A 23,610-nucleotide genomic window follows, 5' to 3' on the forward strand; every position below is an offset into this window, starting at 1 on the left:
CTGACCATGAGAGACAATCCTAAAGAAGGAGGGGTCAGAATAACCACGGTGGGTACCAGCAGTGACAAAGGCTGGAAATGGTGAGCGCTGCAGGAGGGGCGACCAGGGGGAGAAGAGAAGGCAAGAGTGGCAAGTCCTTGTGCAGTGTTGCTTCCTCCTTACCAAGAAGCTAATGGGCTGAGAAACGCCATTGGTTCAGCTGCGATGACAGAACAAGCACAGGCCATGAAGCCCACGCAAGTGCACACCTTCCCAGCCCCCGCCTGCCCATCCTGCTCCGTCTGACACTTCTGGGGGAGGGGGGAAGGAGCGCTCAACAATCAATCCCCCACATCAACCGGCTGCTACCTCAAGGCTGCAAGATAAAGCAGTCAAGGCGCATGGCCTAGCCTAGGGTACCCTGGAAGTTCCTATCATCCTCAACAACGGTGCAACCACAGAGTGGAAACACAGAGAGCAGGCAGACTTCTGAAGGAGAGACACAAATGGTGACCACTCCCGAGTGCTTGAGTTAAAGCCAGAGATCAGTTAGGATGGCCATCAGTCTAGCAATTACAGGCTGACCAGGTCAGGTGTGGCGGCAGATGTCTACAGACCCAGCAGTCTGGAGGCTGAAGCAAGAGTAGAGTCAAGGCTAGCCTGAGCTATATAAAAAGACCCAATTTCAAAACCACAACCAAACAAGACAAAGGCCAGGTGGCCCAATTCCTTGGGTGTGGTTCCAAGCCTCACCTCACACTAGGCATCCCTGCTGCAGGGCTGATGGGAAGAGACACCATGGCACACAACATGCACAGTGATAGAGCAACAGAAAGCAGGAGAACAAATTCTCCACAATCTGTGTAAATTTAGGTAGGCAAAACAACTAAAGACATCTGTAAACCCAGAGGCATCAACACAAGAGAGTGAATGGTCAGTAAGAGATCAGAAAAAGGTGTCTGCTATGAACACCCGAAAGAGGGATGCTGTGGGCAAAAAGGAAAACTAGAAAACCAGCTGTACAGTGAGGCAAAGGAAAAACCAAGGAAATTCTCAGGCACCAAAAAAGAGCACATAGCCCACAGGGGGCCAGGCTTTTCCTCCCAGGTTGGCAAGATGTGTAGTGGATGTCTGTGTTGGCAAGGATGGGCACACCTTGGAGGATGCACGCTGTGTTCATTAAGTCAGGGCTTCTCTGGGAAGTCTTTGACCTTTGTGGTGTTGATTCTAGACCCTGGGATAAATTCTTCTTTTAAACTGTTTTTAATGAGCTATACGTTTTTTCCCACTCCCCTTTCTTCCTCCCCTCTTCCCTCTCACCCTCCCCCCTGCCCACCAAACTCCCATTTACTCAGGAGATTGTCTTTTTCTCCTTCCTAGGTGGATCCATGTTTGTCTCTGGGGTAAATTCTAAAGAAAAAGAAAAAGCAAGGAAGCTGTACAAGCAAAGAACACAGAAACTGAAAACACAGTCACTGGGCTATATCCACTGACACGATACCGTTTCATTCAGAGTAGTGGGTTTCTTTTCAACTTGAATTTTGTGTGTATGGGTGTTTTCCTGCAGGTTTGTCTATGCACTACTTATTTGTCTGCTGCCCATAGGAAGCCAGAAGAGGGCAGTAGAGTCCCCAGAACTGGAGTTACAGACAGCTGCGAGCTGCTGTGTGGGTGCTGGGAATTGCACCCAGGTCCCCTGGAAGAGCAGTCAGTACTCTTAACCACTAAGCCGTCATCTCCCCAGTCCCTAGAGTTGTGTTTTAAAAGAACCTTGTGGAGAAATGTTCACAACATCATGCTTTTAGTAGAAAAATAAAACTATTCACAAAATGTGGAAATTTTTATTTACTTCTTTTAGTCTTCTTAATGTTTTTAAAGTTTTTACAATGAACAGGGACCACACTTACAATCAGAGGTTTTAAAAAAGGGATCCGTGTCATTTCTACAGCAAATACTTCTGCAATGTCCAGGGTGGGAGATAGACTTGGGTGATTTTTATTCTTTGGCAAGCAGCCAATGGAGTTGGCACCAAAGAATGTTTTGAGTCAGGAAGCTAAGGCCAGGTGGGAGAAAACCATCTTTTTAAAAACGTCAACTTTCACTGGGCAGTGGCGGCTCATGCCTTTAACCTCAGTACTCAGGAGGCAGAGGAAGGTGGATCTCTACAAGTCCTAGGCCAGGCTATTCTACACAGAGAAACCCTGTCTCGAAAAACCAACCAAACAAACAACAACAACAAAAAAAAAAACAAATTAACAAACTATATAAAGTCAACCCCCCCAAAAAAAGTTCATCTCTGACCACTGAACACATAGGCAAGAAGCCAGCAGAAAGCAAAGAACTAAAGAACACAGGCTCCAGAACATTCCGCAGGGTCAGTGCATCTGTGCCGACCAATGACAATGAGCTGCCACCCTTGGGTGATGGTGCTGGTTGAATCAGCCAGGACTAGAAGACCACCAGGGGAGGGGCTTCTCCAGCAGGGCCCACACTCTCTCCCAGGCCCATCTGCTTCCATGCGTTGGTCCCGACAGGGCAACCCTCCACCTTCTAGCCACACACACTCCAGGGAAATGGGGACTCCAGCCTTGAAGGCAGGTCTCTTGTCACAGCTCCGGCTTCTCTCCCATCTGTAGCACAGAGAGGTAAGTTTCACATACTGGACAGAAGCCTGTGAGCCCAGGGCCTACCCACGCTTCATTATACACTCCATACCACATTCCACCAGAGGCCACCTGCCAGATGAGGGGTGAACCTCATGACTAAGTCATAACAGCAGTGAAATGGCTCCTGCTGCTTGCAGAGACTGGAGGTAACTGTCCCCTTCAGGGACATTGGGGAGAGGCAGACATTAGCATCTGAGTTTGTCTCCCAGCTGTAGAGATAGAGGAGAATCACGGCCCGCTTGTGATGGATAATCTTGACTGTCAACTTGATTGCATACAGAATGCAACTGAAACAAGATGCCGGGCACTCCTGTGAGGGATTTTCTTAGCCAGGTTATCCGAAGCAGGAAGACCCACAGTTACTGTGGGTGACACCTGGTCACAGGCCACATAGAAGGACAGAGGGGAAGGAAACTTTGCTTTCTGCCTGCTTGTCCTTACCCCACTGGTCATCTAGCCTGTTGTTGAGACAGTCCTTCAACCATATTAGAACCAGCTTATCCAGGATTGCAACATGGACTGAAGATGAGCAGTTCCCTGGGAATCCTCCAGGGTGACAGCCCCCAACTGGGACTGCTGAGACATCAGCCTATGGACTAAACAACTGCCGGGTTCGCGGCCTTACTGGCATGAACAGCCATTGCTGGAGTCTCAGACTGCATCCTATAAGACAACCTAGCAAATCCCCAAATACACACACACACACACACACCAAGAGAGACAGTTTTGTTCCTTTAGAAAGCCCTGACGAATAGAGCACCCCTGTGCATGAGACCACATGCGTCATGAGAAAACTTGGTCACAATGTTGTCCCACTAGCCAGACCTGAGGTCTCACTCTGCATTTCAGCAAATGTTCTGCCTGCATGTGGCTGGCCTCTTGCATCTGTTTGAGAACACACTGTTGTATCATCTCCTTGTAGTCCTGAAGGACCTGCCACATCCATCTGGTTCCTGGGTGGGTTCCGGTACCTGGCTTGGCCCCTGAGACATGTGCTCATGACACAGAACACATGACCAGTGCTCCCATGCCAGTTCTGCCAGGCCGGGGCAGGAGTGATAGGCAGGTGGCTGTAGGCTGACCTCTTCCAGCTCCCTAAAGCACAGTGCTTGGCCCACATACGGCTGCCTGAGGTTCTGGTCTCCTGCCAAATGCTTGCTCTTCAGACCCTCTGTATCTTCTAAACAGGCTTCCTGGAAGGCGGGAGGTCTTCTGAGCCACCAGGTGGGTTGTCTCACCTTTCCACAGCTGAGTTTTGAGTGTGAGCTGAGCTGGACTGGGTCTAAATGCAGAGGCATGTTGTGAAGGGCCCTGCTCAGGGTGGGAGAAGTTTCCAGATGTTAGATGTTTGCTGGCTGTTACCTGAACAAATAGGAAAAAGAGCAAGTCAAAACTTAAAAAAAACACACAACTCTTCCATTAAGGAATTTTTGGTTTTTTGTGACAGCCTTGTATGAAAATAATTCACTCACCAATAAACTGAGCCAGAGGCCTCAAGGTAGCCATTGGCAGCCTTTGGGAAGTTAATTCATTCCAGTTGACTCGGCTATGAAGCTGGAGCTGCCTCAGGAACAGGGGAGACCTCTGCAGTTGGAGTCCACAGCAGCACCATCTACAATAGTGGGAGTGTGGATGTAGCCCTGCAGACACCAGGGCCTGATTGAATGCACACCGGCCCAACCTGGTCTGGGCTCTACTTTTTGGTAAAGGTAAGTGGGGGTGTCTCCAAAAAGAGTCTGGTAAGGTCTTGGGCTAGAGGTTAGGAAGCCAGGTGGAGAAGAGGGTTTGTAGCTCAGAGCCATCTGCCTAACATCAGGAGCAAGCACCCTGATGTCCACCCCTGGGCCACGAAACTTAACACCTCTTCCCTTCAAACACAAGAGAGTAAAGTCTAGACAGACTTCTTTACATCTGATTTGTTTAGATTTGTCTAGAAAGCATGCAAACATTCTATATGTCATTCTAAAACTGAGATAAATAGAAGTGGTGGTTCCTATAAATCTATGCAAAGTTCAACACTGCAAGAACAGGCCATTTCAAGTCACTTTGGTTCTTGTTTGGTTGGTTTTGAGACAAGTACTCACTCTGTAGCCCAAGCTGGCTTCAAATTTGCCATTCTCCTGCCCCAGCTTGCCAAGGGCTAAAACTACAGACGTGCGTCTGACAAGGCAACTGACTGACTGCGTACTGATGGATTATGCCCTATGGACAGAAAATTACCTAACAACCACGGACCATGTGAAGAAGTTGAACCCCTCACATAAACACTTGTAGGATGGAAGTAGCATCAAGCATGTGGGAAACAGCTAGCTGCCAGATGGCCTGCATGTCCTACTCCTAGAGACCCAAAATAATGAAAACACCTGTCCACACAAAACTGGAAAAAGAATTCCACAACAGCATTACCAGCCACAAAACACCCTACACAGCTGTCAGCTGTGAAGGGAGAGACATGGCAGGGCCCTCCGCACAGTGAGGAGACACAGGGGAGACACATGGCAGGGCCCCTCCGCACAGTGAGGAGACACAGCTGGAGGAGGGCACCGAGTGTCACTCCAGCTGCAGTGTCGATGACCCTTGGAAACACTGCTCAGGAAAAGATGAGGTCATGGAAGGGCCTGCACAGTATGACTTAGTCTCAATGTCCACAGTCAGAAGATCAAAGATGCCAAAAGCAGATCTGAGGTTACCAGTGGCTAGGGAGTAAGCAGGTTAGGAGCTTCGGCCACAGTGGCTTCTACAGTCCCGTCCCACAGTGTGTAGAAGAGCGAAGAGCCATGTGGTGAGCGGGAGAGCCTCCGGATTTAGGACAGACACAAGATCCTGACCAGCTCTTCCCACAGGCTTCCAGGGAGTGTGGTGACCATCTGCTGCACAGGAAGGGATGAGGGATGGGAAGGAGCATCTGCCCATGGCCCAGAAGCTTCTGCCCCGTGGTATGCGAATACCCTCCTCCTACATCTGTGCCCTACCTTGTCCTTTGCCTTGTCTCAACCTGTACACACCCAACTGTGTTGGATTCCAGGACCTCTAAGTGAAGACTCTCTCCTACCCTCCCTCCCTTGTTCAGGTAGGTCTCCATCAGGCAGAGTTCTAAAAACATCACAACAATGTATGAACCACTCAAGCTGGGCTGGCTTCTTTGCCCCTCCTCCTACCCCCAACATTAAAGACAAAATAAACCATGCAATCAACATCAGTGATGCTTGTCAAAAGCTGCTATGGACAGAACACTCAGGTGAGAGACAAAGACAGAGGCCTCAGTTCTAAAGGAACATGTCTACTCTAGACCCTACCATGATATCACCAGACCACAGCAGGGAGGGGTCTTCTAGGGAGGGAAGAGCCACAAGGAACAGAGAGAGTACAGAGTTGAGGAAGGCTGGGGTCTTGGGATACTGCCCAAGAATTTGCCCAAGGGTAGCCTCAAGAGTTCAGCATGGCTTTGTCCACAGTCAGGGTTTCTGGGAATCTCTTTCCAGCTGTGTAAGCCCAGCAGGTATGGCGGTGAAGAAAGGTCAGCAGGCTGTGTGCCTAGTTCCCACTACACCCATTAACCATGGGCTACACCAGGGTTAGAATGAGCTACCAAGATGAAAGAGGGCGACCCTGTGCCAACATTACCTGAAAGATACCCCTGGAGATCATTGGTAAGGTGTTTAACTTAGTGTGGGATGGGAACCTCCAGGGGCCGGTCCATACCTCATCCTTTCAGACATCAAGGCCCTAGGAACAGAACCTGTTGATGGCCAAGAAACCCCACGATGAAGCATCTCAGTGCTTTGAGAATTGGCCAGGACATGTTCTGAATGCAAGAGGATAGTCCGGTCCCTAGAACAGAATCAGCACTCACCTGGAGTCCGACAGGTGCTGAGGTTCTGTCTGGGCCATGTCTTCTCTTGCACTGTTACTCAAGGCCACAGAGGACTTCTCAGGGTCCTGGTTTCTGGTCTCTAGCTCTGACAGGCCTTTGACCTCATCCTCTCCTTGCAACCTGCTTGCTGTGTCCACCTGAGACCCTGAGGTGTGTGCTAGGCACTTGTTGGAAGCAGGGGCTTTGGGCTCCTGCCCACTGGAGGCATCTTCTGCAGGCAGGGTGACATCGGGGGAAGGCCAGACTTCATCTAGTCTCTCAGGCTCTTTGTCCCCAGCCTTGGCTAAGCTTACAGAAGGGTTAGAGGCACTAATGATGCTCCCTGGACCACATTTCTCCTGCAGGCGCTCCACTGCATCCTCCCTGCTGTCCCCACAGCTCCCACAGCACACACAGGAGTGGAGGAGGCAGTTGGTGGCTGCAGTGCCGAGTTTGTGTGAATTGTCCGCTGTCCCCTCTGCCGTGGGCTCCAAAGAGGTAATACCATGGCCTGTGGCTTCTTGAGTTGCCACGGCTGAGTCCAAGGATGTGGGAGACTTGGGATTGAAGATGACTGTGGCCGAGAGTTTCATGCCCCCGGTCCGATGTGCAATCATCTCAGCGGTCTCAGCATCATCTGCACTCACCTCCCAGCCGTCCAGGTACAGCTGTGAGTCCAGGCAGCTGCAGGAAGTGGAGCCCACAAGGCTGGCCAGCTTTATTTTGTCGTCCTCAATGTTGTTGTTGCTCCGGTCTTCCTCCTTCACCAAGGAAGGTGCACCCACCCCCACCTCTCCACTCTGGCTGTCCTGTCCTCTCTGTTGAGCACTGCCCTCCACGTTACCTGTCAACTCAAATGTACCCCCTGGGGATTCCGACCTGGCAGGAGACTCTGTCACCTCCACATCATCCATGAAGAATACCCTTTCCTCCTCGTCACTGCCTGATTTCAGCCGGGCTCTGGCTGGAGAAGCTTCCCCTCGGGGGCTGGCCTCTGGGCCTGGCCTATGTGCTGGGGACTGGGAGGCACTGGGCGGCGAAAGCAGAGATGACATCTCATCTCCAGCTCTGTGGACCATGCGGCTAAGTTCCTCCAACTCCTGATCATCATACTGCATTGAACAGGCCAGTTCTGCCTCTGGGTTGCTGGCACTGGCTGAAAGTGGCTCTTCAGGGGGAAGGGAGGCAGAAAAAGTTGGTGCCAGGGCACTGGGTGCCTGGGCATCTGCCCGGATGGGGAGCTCCACATCCTGAGAAACACAGAGGCTCCGCTCCAGTGTGTGCAGCTCTTCCTCAGTCAGCGCCTGCAGCAGATCCCTGCAGGTCAAGACAGAAACCAAGCTGAGGGTCTCAAATGTCACAGTAGCCTCTGCCAACTGCAGAGGCGATCCCCCAAAGCTGACACCCACACTGAAGAGTGGGGCAGCAAGCACTTGTGCCTGGCACGCACTGTGCCCTCCACTTCAAAAGGAAGCTCTCTTCTTCATCACAGGGGTGGAAGTGCAAGTAGCTATAATTATATTTGTAAATTATATTTTTAAATGAGATTCTGGAACCACTCACTGGGAATGCTAAAGCCCTCACTGGCCAGAAACATAGCTCAGTGGTGAGCATTTGTCTACCATGCATGAGACTTTGATCATAGGAATATTGTGACTGTATTAATAAAAGCTTTTCATTTTGTTTTTAGTTTTTTTGGAGATGGGATTTCTCTGTGTAACAGTCCTAGTTGTCCTGGAACTAGCTCTTGTAGACCAGGCTGGCCTCAAACTCAGAGATCCGCCAGCCTCTGCCTCCTGAGTGCTGTGATTAAAGGCATGCGCCACCACCACCCAGCCAATACAAGCTTTTTTAAAAATTTATTTATTTCTATTTTATGTATATGGGTGTTTTGCCTTCATGTATATCTGTGTACCGTGTGTACCTGGTTTCCATGGAAGCCAGAGAGGGCATCAAATGCCCTGGAAATGCAGTTACAAATGGTTGTGACCCACCATGTGGGTTCTGGGAACCAAACCCTGGTCCTGTGGAAGGGCAGTCAGTGCTTTTAGCTATGAGAAGCAATCTCTTCAGCACCAATAAAAACTTTAGAGCAGGTTTTCTCAACCTTCCTAATGCTGTGACCCTTTAATACAGTTCCTCATGGTAAAATTATTTTGTTGTCACTTCATAACTATGATTTTGCTACTGTTATGAATGGCAATGTAAATATCTGATGTGCAGGATATCTCACACGAGACCCTCAAAGGGGTCATGGCCCACAGGTTGAGAACCTCTGCTTTAAAGAATACCGTCAATGCATGTCTGTTTACCTAGGAACACTCATCTTAAAAAACCAACTATTACTAAGGACCGGCCATGTGCCTGCCAGGCTCTGGACACCAGCGGTTTTGCAGGAAGAAGGCAAGCATGGCCTAGGCACCTAGGCTTCTCTCCTAGGTGGCTGAGGCTGGTTTAAGCATCTGTACAAACAACATGCAGTCGACAGTCATGACAACGGGGAGGAAGGGAATACAAGCCAAGGAGAGCGCAGCAGGGCCCCTGGCTGAGTTTGGAATGCTTTCCTCAAGAAAGGGACACTAAAGCTGAGACTTTGGACATGCAGCCTGGTTTTGTGACAGTGGCTAGGATGAGTCTATGGCAGGGCCGACAGATACACCCAGCAATATGTCTCCCAGATGATCTAAATCCTGTCATGCTGACAATGAAGATCAACAACAGTTGGAGAGCAGCTGGACACAACAGGTCTGTGGCCTCGCTGGCAGCTCTGCCCTGAGCCCTCATGAACACATCCTCTCTGGTCCATGTGTAATGGAACCTTACTTAGCCTGATGGAATGAGGCTGGGCTCCAGTGTGCATTCTTATCAGTTTATCAGTGCTTACATATCCTACGTGTGATGCCTATTCAAAATGTACTCCCTTTTTCTTTTTGATTGATTTTCTTTATGTATTTTGGAGTTAAGTTCTTTTTTTTTTTTTTTTTTTTTTGGTTTTTGGGATTTTTTTGGTTTTTCTAGACAGGGTTTTTCTGTGGCTTTGGAGCCTGTCCTGGAACTAGCTCTTGTAGACCAGGCTGGTCTCGAACTCACAGAGATCCGCCTGCCTCTGCCTCCCAAGTGCAGGGATTAAAGGCGTGCATCACCACTGCCCGGCTGGAGTTAAGTTTTTAATGGACCTATTCTCCAATTCTTCAGCCCAGATTTCATTCTCTTGCAGATGTCTATTGGTAAGTGACATTTTTAAATGTAATAACATCTAATGCATCATATTTTTAGTGGTGCTGAGAATTGAACCCAGGGCCTCACACACACTAGGTAAATGCTCAACCCTGTATCACCAACCACACATTCTTTTACAGTTAGCCCTTCTGTGTCCTGTTTAGGAAATGGCTATCTATTGGACTATTACAACGATCTTGACTGTTTTTCTCCAAAAGCTCAATAGTTTCTCTCTTTACATTTATACCTCTATGCTATCTGGAAATGATTCTGTATGTGATTGCAGTAGCAAGAGATATGCATAAATGAGACTGTTGTGGAATATTAATTTAAGATGTGTTACATTTGTTAATGGTGTAGAGCATTTGTTTAATGATGCAAAGATGTGTTGCATTCTTTTATGTTGCATTTGTTTAATTCTGTAAAGCTGTGTTACTCTGTCTGCCTAAAATACCTGATTGGTCTAATAAAGAGCTGAACAGCCAATAGGTAGGCAGGAGAGGGAAAGGCGAGGCTGACAGGCAGAGAGAATAAGTAGAAGGAAAAAATGAGAAGAAGGAGAGACGAGAAAAGGAAGAGGGAGGACACCAGGGGCTAGTCACCCAGTGACACTGCAAACCATGGAGTGAAAAGTAAAGAACGGTGCACAGAAATAGAGAAAGATAAAAGCCCAGAGACAAAAGATAGATGGGATAGTTTAAGAAAAGCGAATTAGAAACAAGCCAAGCTAAGGCCGGGCATTCATAAGAAAGAATAAGTCTCCCTGTGATTATTTGAGAGCTGGGTGGCAGGTCCCCAAAGAGCAAAGAAAACAACAACAACATGAGACTTTTTTCTCATATTAATTCCCATTAGTTCAGCCCATTTACTAGAGAAAAAATAAAATGCCGCACTGTTCTGCAACACCTCATGGCCATAAGTTGGGGAATTGCATATTGGTCCATATGATCTGTTCATATTTTATTTGTGGGAGGCTTATAAATAATGGATTAAATTATCTTAATACTGTATTTCTTCTGTCAGCTGATTACTTTGTAAAATTTGTTACTTTAAGTCAACTTGTCAAATTCATTGACAGAACTGTTCACAGTATCTATAACATTTGTAGTGATGTCTCCTATCCATTATTTTTTTTTTCTCACTTTCATTTCCTTTCTTAATTTTGCATTGGCTGGACTTGAACCCAAATACTGGAGTTATAGGTGTGTGACACCATGCCCACATTTTTGCTTGTTTGTTTTGGTGTGCAGAGGTGTCTGTCTTATACTACTTTTAAAGCAATATTTTATTCCCCCCCCACTATGTTTAAGATTGTCTTTGTTGTTGGCAATTTTACTGTGACATGCACAGGGATGTTTTATGTTTCTCTTGCTTGCGATGTGAGCATCCTGAATATTATGGGTAAACTTTCCATCAGTTTTGGAAAATCCTAGGCCATTTTCTTTGGATATTGCTTCTGCTTATTCTCTCTTTTCCCTTTCTGGGATCAACGGCGTGTGTTAGCCATTCGAGTGTGCTGCACGTGTCTCTCCTACAGATGGTTCTGTCTGCTTGCTTCCTCACTTTTTGTCTATATGCTTCAGTGTGTGCTTCCTCTGCTGGTCTACCCTCAGCTTCAACGTCCTGCTGGGTCTGATCTGCTGTTATTTTCTGACAGTGAACATTCTAGCTCTTCTCCAGTCCCCTCTCTACTGTATGTTCTGCAGTACAGTAATTCATTATGGATAACTAGCTTATGAGTCACATGCTCTTCTCTTGACCATTGATCACATTTTCTTGCCTCCACAGGTCTGAACTGCATGATGGACATCACAGCAAGTGATGCTGTCTTAGGCGATTAGGGTCCATTATCACGCTGGCTCAGACATCCAACAGGTTTATTGCTACTCTGAGGCTGGTGGGCCTCCATCTTCCCATACTCTGGAGTCTGTAGAGAAAGAGTCTGCCCTTCTGAGTCCCAGCTCAGCCTCCAACCTCCCAACCCTCCAATCCATGAACCTTCAACATTTGGCAAAAGTCTCCAGGGCAAATTGGCAGTGAGCCTGGGCATACATCTGTCTCCCGAGAGTGCAGGACTGTTCCTAAGGGGCTTGTACCTGGGCTCCTCCTGCACCTGAATCCTGCAGCTATGCTGCCTGGCTGCCCCCAGTGCTGATTATTCTACTAGCCCACTGCACCTGGGTTCTGGCCTCCAGCCTGAACCTTGGGCAAAGAAACATTTGCCTGGAATTGTCAAATACTTCCTGGGAAGAACAGCCGGGTATCTCTGTGCCTAGCTCTCTCCTAAGCCCACAGAGCTTCCTCTCATTACCCCAGCGCCTGCCCCATCCCTCCTGCAAGAACCACCTCTGCCAAAGCATGGTTGTGTTTTTCTTCTGGCCTCAGCATTGTCTGTGATTTCTCCTCATTTACTGTCATCCCTTGTCCTGGAACCCAGAAAGGCAGATCCTCAGCCTCTAAATCTAAGGTCTGCATTCCATTCAGAGGGAGAGGGAAACAGCAAGAGCCATCTACAGGATAAACTGAACTGTCAAGTAGACTGAGTACCCTGCTCCCAGTCTGCTGACTCCCCGAGGTCCCAAGACTTCAAGGCTGCCCACAGGAAAGCCCATAGGGGTCTCTTCTTGCGGTGTTTTTTCTGGCATAGTTCTATGTTCCATGCACCCTCAAAGAAATTCTGGCCTCAATGGCTGTGCCTGAGACCACTCTGTGCTGTTCCTAAATCCACCCTATACTGTGCCTCACTGGCTGTGCTCAGTGCAGGGTCTAAGGAAGCTCTGGATATTCGGATAGACCCATCCAGCACAGTCACTCACTGTCTAGAGCCAAAGGAGGAAACACCAGGAAGACACTCAGGAGATGGGTGGTCATGGCCTCTACATTGTTTCCAGCCCATCATGAGGCCATCACTAGGGTATGAACAACCCATTCCACCAAGCCACTGGGCAGAATGCTCAGTCCAACAAGAGAAAGGTATGATATAGCAGAAGAAATTCGGCACATCCACAGGAGCCTAGCAAACCAGGACTGACATATGAGCTTCCTGAAAGGAACTTCGGTGCTTTCATGAACTGAGAGCAAACACTGAGCTCTGTGGTATACCCAAGGTTGGGCAGTGTGAAGTTTATGATTCCTTAAAGCTTGGCACGCAAGAGCTGCCAACCACTCTGAGGTCCAGGCAGAGCAGACAAAGGTGGGCTTCAGCCACTGTGGACATAGGTATCACACAGGAGGGTATGTAGCCAGCTCTCATTGATTCAGGGGGCGGGCTGAGCACTTAACTTCAACAACCATCCCCCAGCCCTCACCTTATTTTCCGCAGCAACGTGTGGAAGGGCCGGAACAGCTCGGACATATCCTCCACCTTTCGGTCCAAGTTCAGGGGTCCATCTGCATAGACCACAAGGCCACTGCATTCAAGACACACAAGCCAGTTTGGTTAGGCTCTACGGGCCTCTGAGTGAGCCCTGTAATTTCAGCTTCAACATATGTAAGAAGACGGAAACCTGGGGCAACCCCAGAGCAGAGCTTAGCAATAGCTTTCCCTCCACCTCCTATAAACAGAGTTTCAGTAAGTCAGGGGAAAGGTGATGCCAGTTACTATCCAGACTTTGCCGTCAAGTTTATTAGCTTGGTTCACAGCGGGGATCTAAGAACCATGGAGTATATTTCCTCACCTCAAGGCTGCAGAGAAATAAGATGGAGATTTATTGCTAACATCTACCTCAGTGAAAGTGAAAAACAGGATCTGTAGAAGCTCATAGGAATCAGGCCTGAAACTGTCACTTCAAAAGCCAAGCATGAGCTAGAAGAACAAGTTCCTATACCACCCATCAGGGTAGGAAACAGCCTGCTGTCTACCCCAGACCACACTGACCCTTCCCCAGATGCCCCACCCGAGGCTGGGGCTGTCTTCACTGTCCCCTCCCTGTACCTAACACCCAGTCAACACCTGCTGAAAGACAGCAGCACTCGGGTGCCACATTCGGGCAGCCCTAATCATCATCTCATCGTGACACCCACCTCCTCTTAACACCACCTGGAAGCCCCAGAGCCACTGCCCAGCTCTGAGAGTGCCTCCACCAGCCAACTCCCAACTCATCTCCTTCAGGACGTTATGCCTGGACCCTTCTCCAGTATCTCCTCCGGTGCCTCTGGGGCCCAGGCACTCACGTTGATGTGTCTCAGGAGCCCACTGAACATTTACCTGTGCCTCTGCGCTCTCATTTGAGCACATAGTAGGGCTATTTGGGCTTGGAAATCCCTGCTTGTTTCCACAGCTGTAACACGGTCTCCTTGCCAGCAGAGCCCCAGCTGCCACCATCCCACCCAGAATCCCTGTCAGTTCGTAACGGTCTTCTTTAAGACCCAGGTTGGTAAGAAAAGTGACAAACAGGATGAAAGGGACTATTTTCCACTTAGAAGGTTGAATTCTGTGTGCAAAGCAAGAATCAAAAGTCATAGAAGAAAACAGGTAGTGTGCTGCCTCTGGACTCGGTGATCTGCTAAGTTCACACCAAGCAAAAGCAGGTTGTGATGGGGGCTATATAAACAAGGCCAAAACTGAGAAAGGGGAGAGAGTGAGACTGTGTGTGTGTGTGTGTGTGTGTGTGTGAGAGAGAGAGAGAGAGAGAGAGAGAGAGAGAGAGAGAGAGAGAGAGGAGATAGAGACAGAAAGAGAGAACACAGGCTTACGAGATTGGAGAGTAAATTCAAATTGCATGGGCAGGTGGCAAGCAGGCTGGAGACACAGTGATGTGTCGTCACAGACAGAATTCCTTCTTACTTAAGGGATCTGAGCCTGATCTCCTTGAATTTCAACTGATTCTATGAGGCCCACTGCACTATTGAGGGCAATTTGCCAAACTCAAAACTCTATTAATTGCATGTTAACTCATTTTAAAGATGCATTCACAACATCCAGACTGGGATGTGGCTAAATATCTATACACAGAGCCAGCGACAACAGTGTGTGATGTGGCGGCCACGTTCCACAGCACTCACTGAAGAGAGCATTCCTTCCTGCTCAAATGCTCCTGGCATCCTGATTTGGGATCCTCTGGCCACAGATGGAGGGGTTTCTGATCTCTTAATTCCATTTCCCTGGCCTTCATGTCTTTCTAAGTGGCCAGGCCATCATTTTTATTTGTAGTAAGTTTGAAACACACTGTATGAATCCTTTTTGCTTTGTGTTTCCTTTTTGAAGTTTTTGTCCTCTGTAGGCCCATGAAGGCTCCATAAGAATTAAAAGGCCAGGCAGTGGTGGCACACGCCTTTAATCCCAGCACTTGGGAGGCAGAAGCAGGCAGATCTCTGAGTTCAAGGCCAACCTGATCTACTGAGTGAGTTCCAGGACAACCAGAACTGTTACATAGAGAAACCCTGTCTTGAAAAACCAAAAAGAAAAACAATTTTAAAGAAAGGCTAAAAATGGTAAGTTTTATGTTATGTGTGGTTTACTTTACCGCCATAGTAAAAGCACTTGCGTTTCAGTTTACAGAAGAGTTAATAATTTTTACAGAGCGCTGAGGCTGTAACTCAGTTGGTAGAACATTTGTCTGGAGTGCATGAGGCCTGGGTTCTAACCCCAGCAGTGTAAGCTTATAATGCTATCATGTAGGAGATGGGGACAAGAAGACCAGACATTCAGGTCATTGTTTGGATACACAGCAAGGAACAGCTGGAGATACCTGAGACCCTAAAAAAAGGCCTGTTGGCGGTGGTCCACACCTTTAATCCCAGCACTCAGGAGGCAGAGGCAGGTGGATCTCTGTGAGTTTGAGGCCAGCCTGGTCTACAGAGTGAGTTCCAGGACAGCCAAGGTGACACACAGAAACTCTATCAAAAACAAACAAACAAAAAAAACCTACCAAACAAACAGAAAAAGCAATCTTGTAGGACAGCATTTGGTGGTGATCTTGTATCTAACATAGTGTGATGCTTCTGTGGCACTAGTGTTTCCCTCTAAGATTTTCGTGACAGAAGTATCATTTTTAACCAGTGCCTTGGTTTTGGATATTCAGTCCCTCAAATGTTTCATTTAAAAGCAATACTCTCGGGACAATCTGCATAAATATGTATCTGAGCCTTGTCAGATCAAAGTGGCAAAATTCTACCAAAGCCCACTGTGCCCCCACCCTCCAGGCTCTACAGGACTGCAGGAAGTGCAGGAGGGAAGCCTGTCTTCCCGTGGAGATACACAACCACACACAACCCTAGTTATACCACTGCAGGACCAGAAATCCTACAGAAACAGAAAATAAATGAGAGAGAGAGAGACACCCATGCACCCCGTGAGTGAATGTGTTAATGTGGGTGGTGGAAGTGGCCACAAAGGACAAGGGGTGTGAGGAGTCTGATACAAGTGTGCTGAAATTAGTGTCAGCCAGTACACGAGTCTAGCTGTGCTGAAACTGATCTGAGCATTTGTGGCTGGGTCAGATAGTAGGAAGTTGTACTTATGGAATATTAAAAACCAAATAGAGTAAGCATACCCATTATGTGAACCTGGAGGGACAGAAGAAAGAATTGGGGAGAAGGTGGATGCATGAGGCAGAGGCCAGGCTGGGGCATCCCACGGGTGTGGAAAGGTCTATTATCCAAGAGATGGAGCTCTGGCAGGTTATGAACAGGTGCAGTGTTCTTGTTTGAAGATGCCAGGACCACTGGTGCTCTAGGAGGGGAGGAGGTGTCACTACCCAGACAAGGGGGCAGGACTAAAGAGTAGGTGGGGCCAAGGGCCAGACTCACACAGATGGCACAGGGTTGCTGAGGTGTGGACAAACCTTGTGGGGCGAAATGGCTGATGCAGACTTGACCCAGATGAATCAGGGCATGGGCCTGTGGGATTCTGGGCTGGTAGGCAATAGTGGCCCTGTGGCACAGGCCCATGTTGGCCAACCAGATGTGCCGGCTGGAAAGTGACACTCAATCTATAGGTTCGGGGTTCTTTATTCTTTTAAGGAACTGTTTTAAGATAAATACCTTAAAATTACATCTGAACATAAAGGGAAGCTGCTCCCCAGACCCAGCCTCTCCTGCACAGGAATGCCAGGACCCCCGGGATGAGTGTGGGGCCAGATACACAGGTCCTCAGCGGACAATGCACCTCACAATCCCTCAGACACACACCTGGTTCTGAGGTTAGAGGCTTGCTTCTGAGGGCCCTGTCATGAGCCAAACCTCCACTCTCTGAGTTCCGTGTTCCTGTATCTGCTCTTCTCTCCTGTACCCTGCGTCTTCTCTGCCTTGTGGAGAGCCCTTCAATCACTGCAGCTCTTTCCAGGCCTCCTTACACCCTGAGTAGAAGGAGCGTCCTGTCTACCTCTAGACGCCACCTAGAACAAAACTCACCCCCACAGTGGCCTCATTAACTCCAGGACTAGTGATCTGGGTGGGCTACTGACCCAGTTGCCAGCAGTATGAACACTGACATCAGCACACAGAACATCCATGATGCTGGTCAGAGAGTAGTCACTGTTCATCAGCCATACATGTCCAGGCACAGATGAACAAACATGGAAAACAGACTCCAGGATAAAACTGAGTATGGTGGGGTAGACCTGTGATCTGCTACTGACGGAGTAGAGGCTGGAGAAGCAGAAGTTCAGGGTCATCATTTGCTACATAACGAGTTCAAGGCCAGCCAGCGTTATAGGAAACTGTCTTAAACCCCACGCTCATCCTCCAACCAACAAACAACAAGAAAAAAAAAAAACAGATTCCAGAGTTAAATCAGGAAACAGTGAGAGCAAGAGCTGTCTGACACCTCTGTTTATTTTAAAACTAGTCTGCTGCCTTAAGATAAGCTTCAGGGTGCTCCCAGAGACTTTGGAATAAGTTTTCTCCCAAGCACACCTGCACTCACCCAGGAGAGCAGCAGGCAGAGCAGGGAGGAAAGGCATACCCAGAAATGGCAGCTGGATCTGCAGAGCTTCCCAGGAAAGCCAGCATTTGGATGGGTAAGTGCCAGGCACTGTACTTCAAAGCACCTACAAGGGTCTGTTAAAACGAGGGACAGGGTTTTTGTGTTACAGGATCAATTCTCAGAGACATAAAGATAAGAGTCAATACTATTCTTAAAAACTCTCAGACCCTGGGCAGTGGTGGCGCACGCCTTTAATCCCAGCACTCGGGAGGCAGAGGCAAGCAGATCTCTGTGAGTTCGAGGCCAGCAACAGAGTAAGTTCCAGGACAGCTCTAAAGCTACAGAGAAATCCTGTCTCGAAAAACAAAACAAACAAACAAAAAACTCTCAGACCCATGCTGGTCAGCATAAACAAACAAGATTTAGAGTCCAAAGAGTTTTCTGTTTTATTTCTCAAAGAGGTAGGACCAAAAGAGTATACCATTTCTTCTTACTGAACCACAGAGACACCTGTGAGCCAGCACAGGCCTACAGGTCCTCCTGGGAACAGCCACTTCAGCCCACTTCATGTGAGCTGGGGGCAGCTCAACATCCTCAGAAGGCCTGACCCCCCCAGACTCTGCTGATGAAGGCCATTTTAAAGGGGCAGCCCTGGAGTGTGATGTGGTACTCTGGGTATGTTGAAGAGAAGAAAGAGAACTCTGTAAGGAGAGGGGAAGTGTATGGGGAAGGGGACCAGAGGGGCTGGACCATTAGAGGGCTCTGGAAACAACAGCCATTGCTCAAACATTACTCTGAAGACCTCTAAAATACACAAGCCAGAAGCCTGGCAAGGAGCATGGCTTGGCACCAGCGCCCTGCACTTGCCTGTGCAATGGGGGAAAGTGCCCCATTTTTGAGAGACCAGAACACTGACTGTCCTGAAGCAGCTCCAAGTCCCCACTTCCCATGGGAAAGTATCTTCATCAGGCTGCTGTGTGTCTGTCTTCTTGGTTCCCGAGGTCCTGCTGTGAACAGGATCTGGACCCATCCTGGCCTCTATGCCCTCTCCTTCTCCCCACAGGATGCAACATCCCCACTCTGGGCCCAGCTATGCTCCTGCATTCCAGGTGGTATAACTGGACCATTCCTCCCCCAGACTGAAAACCCAGGCAGCCTTCACCAAGCTCCCCAACCCCATGAACACCCACCCGACAGAAGATGAAGCACAGAGGGGGAAGAAGCTCCAACAGTTGGGCTCTGCCTGTGGCCCCGGCACTCAGAATGTCCAGCAAGTGACTGAGCACATTGTCTCTGAGGGATGTGAGACCCCAAATCCTGCATGCTTTCTTGATGCCTTGAACCCCACAAGAATCCAAGGGCTGACCTGTGAGTTCCTTGCTCTCCCCAGATCTGTTTTACCATTCTGGAGGGAAAGAGCCCACCAAGTCTCCTATTTAGCCAGGAGGCCACAGCTTACCTGAACCTACTGTGCTCCACCTCCCCGCAGACCAGAAACTACTCGCTTAAACCAACCTTATTCTTCTTTGAGAGATGGGGCCCCTCATCCTCCTGCCACCACCAAGACTGCCTCCCACAGCCCTGCATGGTTACTCTATACCCAAGAGACCCTGCATGGTGTGTGGGTCCGAGTGACAGGGAGCACTGTCTCAGTCTGTAACAGGAGCTCCCACAGCCCCCACCAGGGGAAGCATGAAGTTCTCTAAACACTTGGCTCCTCATCTGCCAAGGGAGAACAGGGGACCAGATTGGGACTGCTAGGGGTTGACCAGAGCCGAGTCTGTGGGTGTGAGCACCATCACCATAGCCAGGAAGCAGAGGGCACTCACCACACAATGGCCAGCCGAGGAATGGTGAACATGAGGGCAGGTTCATAGTCGTCAATCATGTCCTGGGTCAGATAGCCGAAATCCAAGGCTCTGGCAGAGGGAAAGGGAGTGAGCGGTATTGGTAGGTAGACTCCACGTGTTGGGAGCAGAGCATCCAACCTTCCTAGTAACCCCAGGGGACAGGCAGGTGAGGAGAGTCATGCATGGAAGACGAGGCCGTGCTTTGCTTGGAAAGCCCCAGAAGAGCAGCCAAAGCTGAGTCTTTTTCCTGCTCCACCTGTCCCAGAAAAGAATTGAAGGGCAGGAGGTGGGTGGTATGTGTGAAGATACCCGTCATTCGGTCAGTGTCTATCGTTTCCCGTGCTTTGCCTACCCTTGAAGACAAGGCAACTCAAGGGTGAAGCACAAACACGGGGCAAGAATATTCCCCAATCCAGTACTCCTAGAGAATCTAGGTTAGTTCCCGTCCCCACCGTAAGCAGGTGGCTTTCCCAACATAACACCCCATAAACAGGTGCTGCACCATCAGGACTTCAAAGCAAAATGGATTTTCTGTCACCCTGTTTTCTGGCAATTTGAAACACTTGTGAAAGCATACACGGCAAACGTTCAGCCTTTTAAAAATAACAACTTGTGGTGTGATTTAGTCAGTTTCAAAACCAGCACTACTGTCAACACTCTGAGGTGAATCTCAGTCCCAGACTCTATTTGGAGAAGCTGACTGAATTGACAAACAAGGCCTGATGGAAGCAGCAATGACCCATCCACCCATGCTGATCAGGTCTGCACCCTCAGGGACCCCCGTGCTCTGAGAGGAGAGCAGAAGCAGGGGGAGGAAAATGGGAGATGAGGATGCAGAGAGGTGAGGAAGGCAGGGGACGAGGGAACAAGGGGATGCATGTGGGGGAGGGGGATCTAGACAGCAGCTGCCTACTAAGGGAGAGACTTCTGCTGTCTGTCTGTCTGTCTCAAGACTCCACTAAAGCACCTGCCCTTTCGGCCCAGAGCAGAGGGAACCTGGGGAGAGAGTGAGTGAGGGCACTGCCTTCTGGGTGCCAGCAGGCATGATGGGTAAGGAAAGCAGCAGGGTGCTGTCTCCCTAACCTGGGAGCCTGCCCTCACCTCTCCACTGTCTCGCAGAACAGCACGATCACCTCCTGCTGCACATAGTACTCTCTGGGGGACTTCACAGGCACCATGGCTGAGACATAGCTGCAACATGGAGATTGTCAGACCTTTGTTCCCCAACTTCCCAGGCCTCCCCAAACAAAGACATTAAATCAAAACCACAGCCTTTGATACTACCACTACCAAATGCCACTAATATCATAAATACGCAGGTCCAAGCTTTACAGAAATAATTTAAGTCAGAGCTCCTGCTAACAGGCTTTATGCAGCACTTCTTCATGACCCCAGTCCTGCTCCAGTTCAGACTTGATGGCCATGAAACCACCCCATCCACTTAAGTGTTCCCACCTTGACCCTAGCTCTGAGGAAGCAATGCATTAGCATGTATGAATCCATGAATGGGGAGCAGGTGCCTGGGACAACCCCTCCCCCCACAGAGTGCAAGGTCAGACTCTGTGCATCCCAACTGCCCAGGAGTGGTCCCAGATGTGCACAGGACTCAGGATATTTGCTGAGCAACTGTGGGATGCTTATCTACCTGATTCCAGGTGAGAACGCTTTCAGGCCTTCTAAACTACCAACTCTCTATTCTTTTTCTTGCTATGAGACCCAAGAAAATAATACTCAATTGTCTGCACCATGACTTCTGAGAGCATACCTTCTTCTAGAGGCCGTTCATGGTATCCCCCACTCAGTCTTTATTAACAGAGGCCACTGAAAGCAAGGATTTCCTGTCTGTGAACATCAAAAAGTTGGTCCACAGAGCACAGCAGGCCTCTCCTGAGCCCTGTGCCCCAGGGGTTGTGACTGCCAGAGCCCTGCTGGACTCTATGGCCTCTGCTCTCCCTCATCCCTCGAAGGCTCCCCAGGGGCTAGTCACTCAACTCCTCCTTCACCATTTTCTACATGGAGACATCAAGACGTGCCCCCAGAGCCGGCACCCCAAACTCATGAGCAAAAGCCATACTTCCAAAGGTCTAAAGCACATTCACAGGGCCCTCAAGGTCACCTCAGCTCGAACTCGGCAAACAGAACATCAAAATGCCTCAGCGCTTCCCGCATCTTTTCCGTGTAGGTGTTGAGGTCTCGTAGTGCCTGGTCACGGAGAGTGCCCCGCACATCCTCCAGGCTGCGCGTCAGTTCCTTGGCCAGTGGCCGCATAGCCATGCTCTCGAGCTCACGATTCATGATGATGGAGCCAGCTGCCAGGCACTGTGGACAGGAAAGTATGCTTAAGAATGACCTGTAGCTCTTAGAAAGAGCATGTCCTCAGGGAACCTGACCCTGTGCACCTCAAGACCTCAGGGCCCAGTGTAAGACACAATGCAAGGGGTAGATAAACCCAGTAATGTGATTCTTACTGCCTCCTGGGCCAGGGTGACTGCTAGGAGCCAAGAGCATCCAGAGGCCACACTTGGGGTTGTGTCCTGGAACAAGACAGCAGCAAGAGTCCAGCCACCCTCCAGGCCATGATCTTTATGGGAAGTCGTAGATGCCTCTTGCACACATACATCTGATGCTAATAGGAACATGATCTCCCCATACACATAATCATCCACCAAAAAAGTACCCCACTCGCAGTTGGTGAGGAGGCCTCCAAGTACCCCAAACCCACACATCTGTGAGAGACCCCAGGCTATGCTCAGAAATATAGGATGTTTGTCTACTACTCTCAAGATGGAGACCAAAGAGTACACACAGCCTCCAGTTGGCTTCTTCTGGTATAGAAAAGAAGCTCAGTCTACTAGCTGGTTTTCACCAGTTTAGGGCAGACCAAGCTACCAGCCAATCCCATCAGCATGAATAGGGACAAGAACAATTTCCTGTCAGCTGAGGCAATGGGTCACTGATTTCCCAGGTCTATCCTAAATGGGAGCATTGAACGGCAGGCACAAAGCCTGCGCAGCAGCCACACTAATGGAGTAGGAGGCAGGTTAGATTTGGGGTTGCACGGGGAGGGGTGTCAGGAACTCGAGGACAGCACAGAGGATGACAGGTTGCAGTCATAGCCCTGGGATCCCCTTGGTTTCGACACGGACAAGGGAGATAAGCTGGAGTTTCACTTTGTTGAGGAATACAGAAGTCCCTGGCTAGGAGGAACAGTGGCCCTACAACCTCACTGGGGAAGGCACCTTCCTTGTGCCTCAACTGTCTCACTGGAAGATAAGCTATGGTGAGATGCCAAGTGAGGTCCTCTGAAGACTGAGTGCCCCCTTACGTTGACATTGCAGCGGGCAGGTGAGAACTCTGCTCACGCTGGTATCTGAGGAGCAGTGACAGGATCCTGGATGCTTGGGGATCTAAGAAGCCCCTAACCACCAATCACACGAGAAACTTCATCTGCACCGGCAGTGCTGGGGAGGACAGGGGCATGGCTCTCCCTGATGGTTCACGGAAACGCAGACCATATCTTCTGTAAACAAAGGGTGGGTAGAACCCCTGGAGGACACCTGGCATCTGTCTGCAGGTGCCTGTGGGCAGGTTCACAGGGATGTGGCGGGAAAGGGGTGTTCAATGTTAGGACCAGGAATCTCAGCAGCTGCCCACTACCTCAGCCCCGAACCACAACTGGCCAGCCAAGTTGTCATGCCGGATCTCCTCAGGAAACTTGACGCAGAAATCCCGAGGGGCACGGTCTTGAGGGATACACTCCTCCATGATCTGATTAATGATGTTTAACACATTGTCCTGAAACAGAAAGAAAGATTGCTCACCGGAACTACACACACATCTGGCAGCACATCCTGCCTCCCCACAGGAGGCTCAGAGGGAAATGCCCACAACCATTCTCTCCTGGGACAATACCAATGTGTCCCCTAGTGGCCTGTTGCTAGAACACAACCCTGTGACTTGGCTGAGACGCAGATTTCATATCACTCTTTGTAACAACTGAGCAGTCTTCATAGAAGAAGACCACTTCCCTCCTGCCTGCCCCCTGCATGTCACGGCTCCCCCAGGCGCCTCTGCACGCCCAGACACATTCTCTCGGACACTAGGTCAGTGGACTGCAATGAGAACTTGACTCTGGGGACTGGGGGGGGGGGGAGGACAGCTCGGCAAATGCAACGC

General features: G+C 49.4%; 1 protein-coding gene across 2 annotated transcripts in view; it reads right to left on the bottom strand.

Annotated features, from left to right (window-relative positions):
* Zfyve28 (zinc finger FYVE-type containing 28) overlaps positions 1-23,610 on the bottom strand; it is a 93,348-nt gene that overhangs the window by 17,921 nt on the left and 51,817 nt on the right. The window contains exons 3-10 of one of the 2 annotated variants that reach the window (XM_057771588.1): positions 23,092-23,229; positions 21,551-21,753; positions 20,536-20,625; positions 19,414-19,503; positions 13,026-13,127; positions 6,499-7,815; positions 4,118-4,257; positions 3,897-4,007 (exon numbers count right to left, since the gene is read on the bottom strand). In XM_057771588.1, coding sequence (XP_057627571.1) covers positions 3,961-4,007; positions 4,118-4,257; positions 6,499-7,815; positions 13,026-13,127; positions 19,414-19,503; positions 20,536-20,625; positions 21,551-21,753; positions 23,092-23,229 — 2,127 coding nt within the window. In that variant the 3' untranslated portion in view covers positions 3,897-3,960. Of the gene's footprint in view, positions 1-3,896; positions 4,008-4,117; positions 4,258-6,498; positions 7,816-13,025; positions 13,128-19,413; positions 19,504-20,535; positions 20,626-21,550; positions 21,754-23,091; positions 23,230-23,610 lie in introns of those variants that run through there. The other variant, XM_057771587.1, reaches the window with a different exon arrangement.

Source organism: Chionomys nivalis, chromosome 6 (assembly GCF_950005125.1).
Source record: "Chionomys nivalis chromosome 6, mChiNiv1.1, whole genome shotgun sequence".
NCBI classification, from domain to species: domain Eukaryota; kingdom Metazoa; phylum Chordata; class Mammalia; order Rodentia; family Cricetidae; genus Chionomys; species Chionomys nivalis.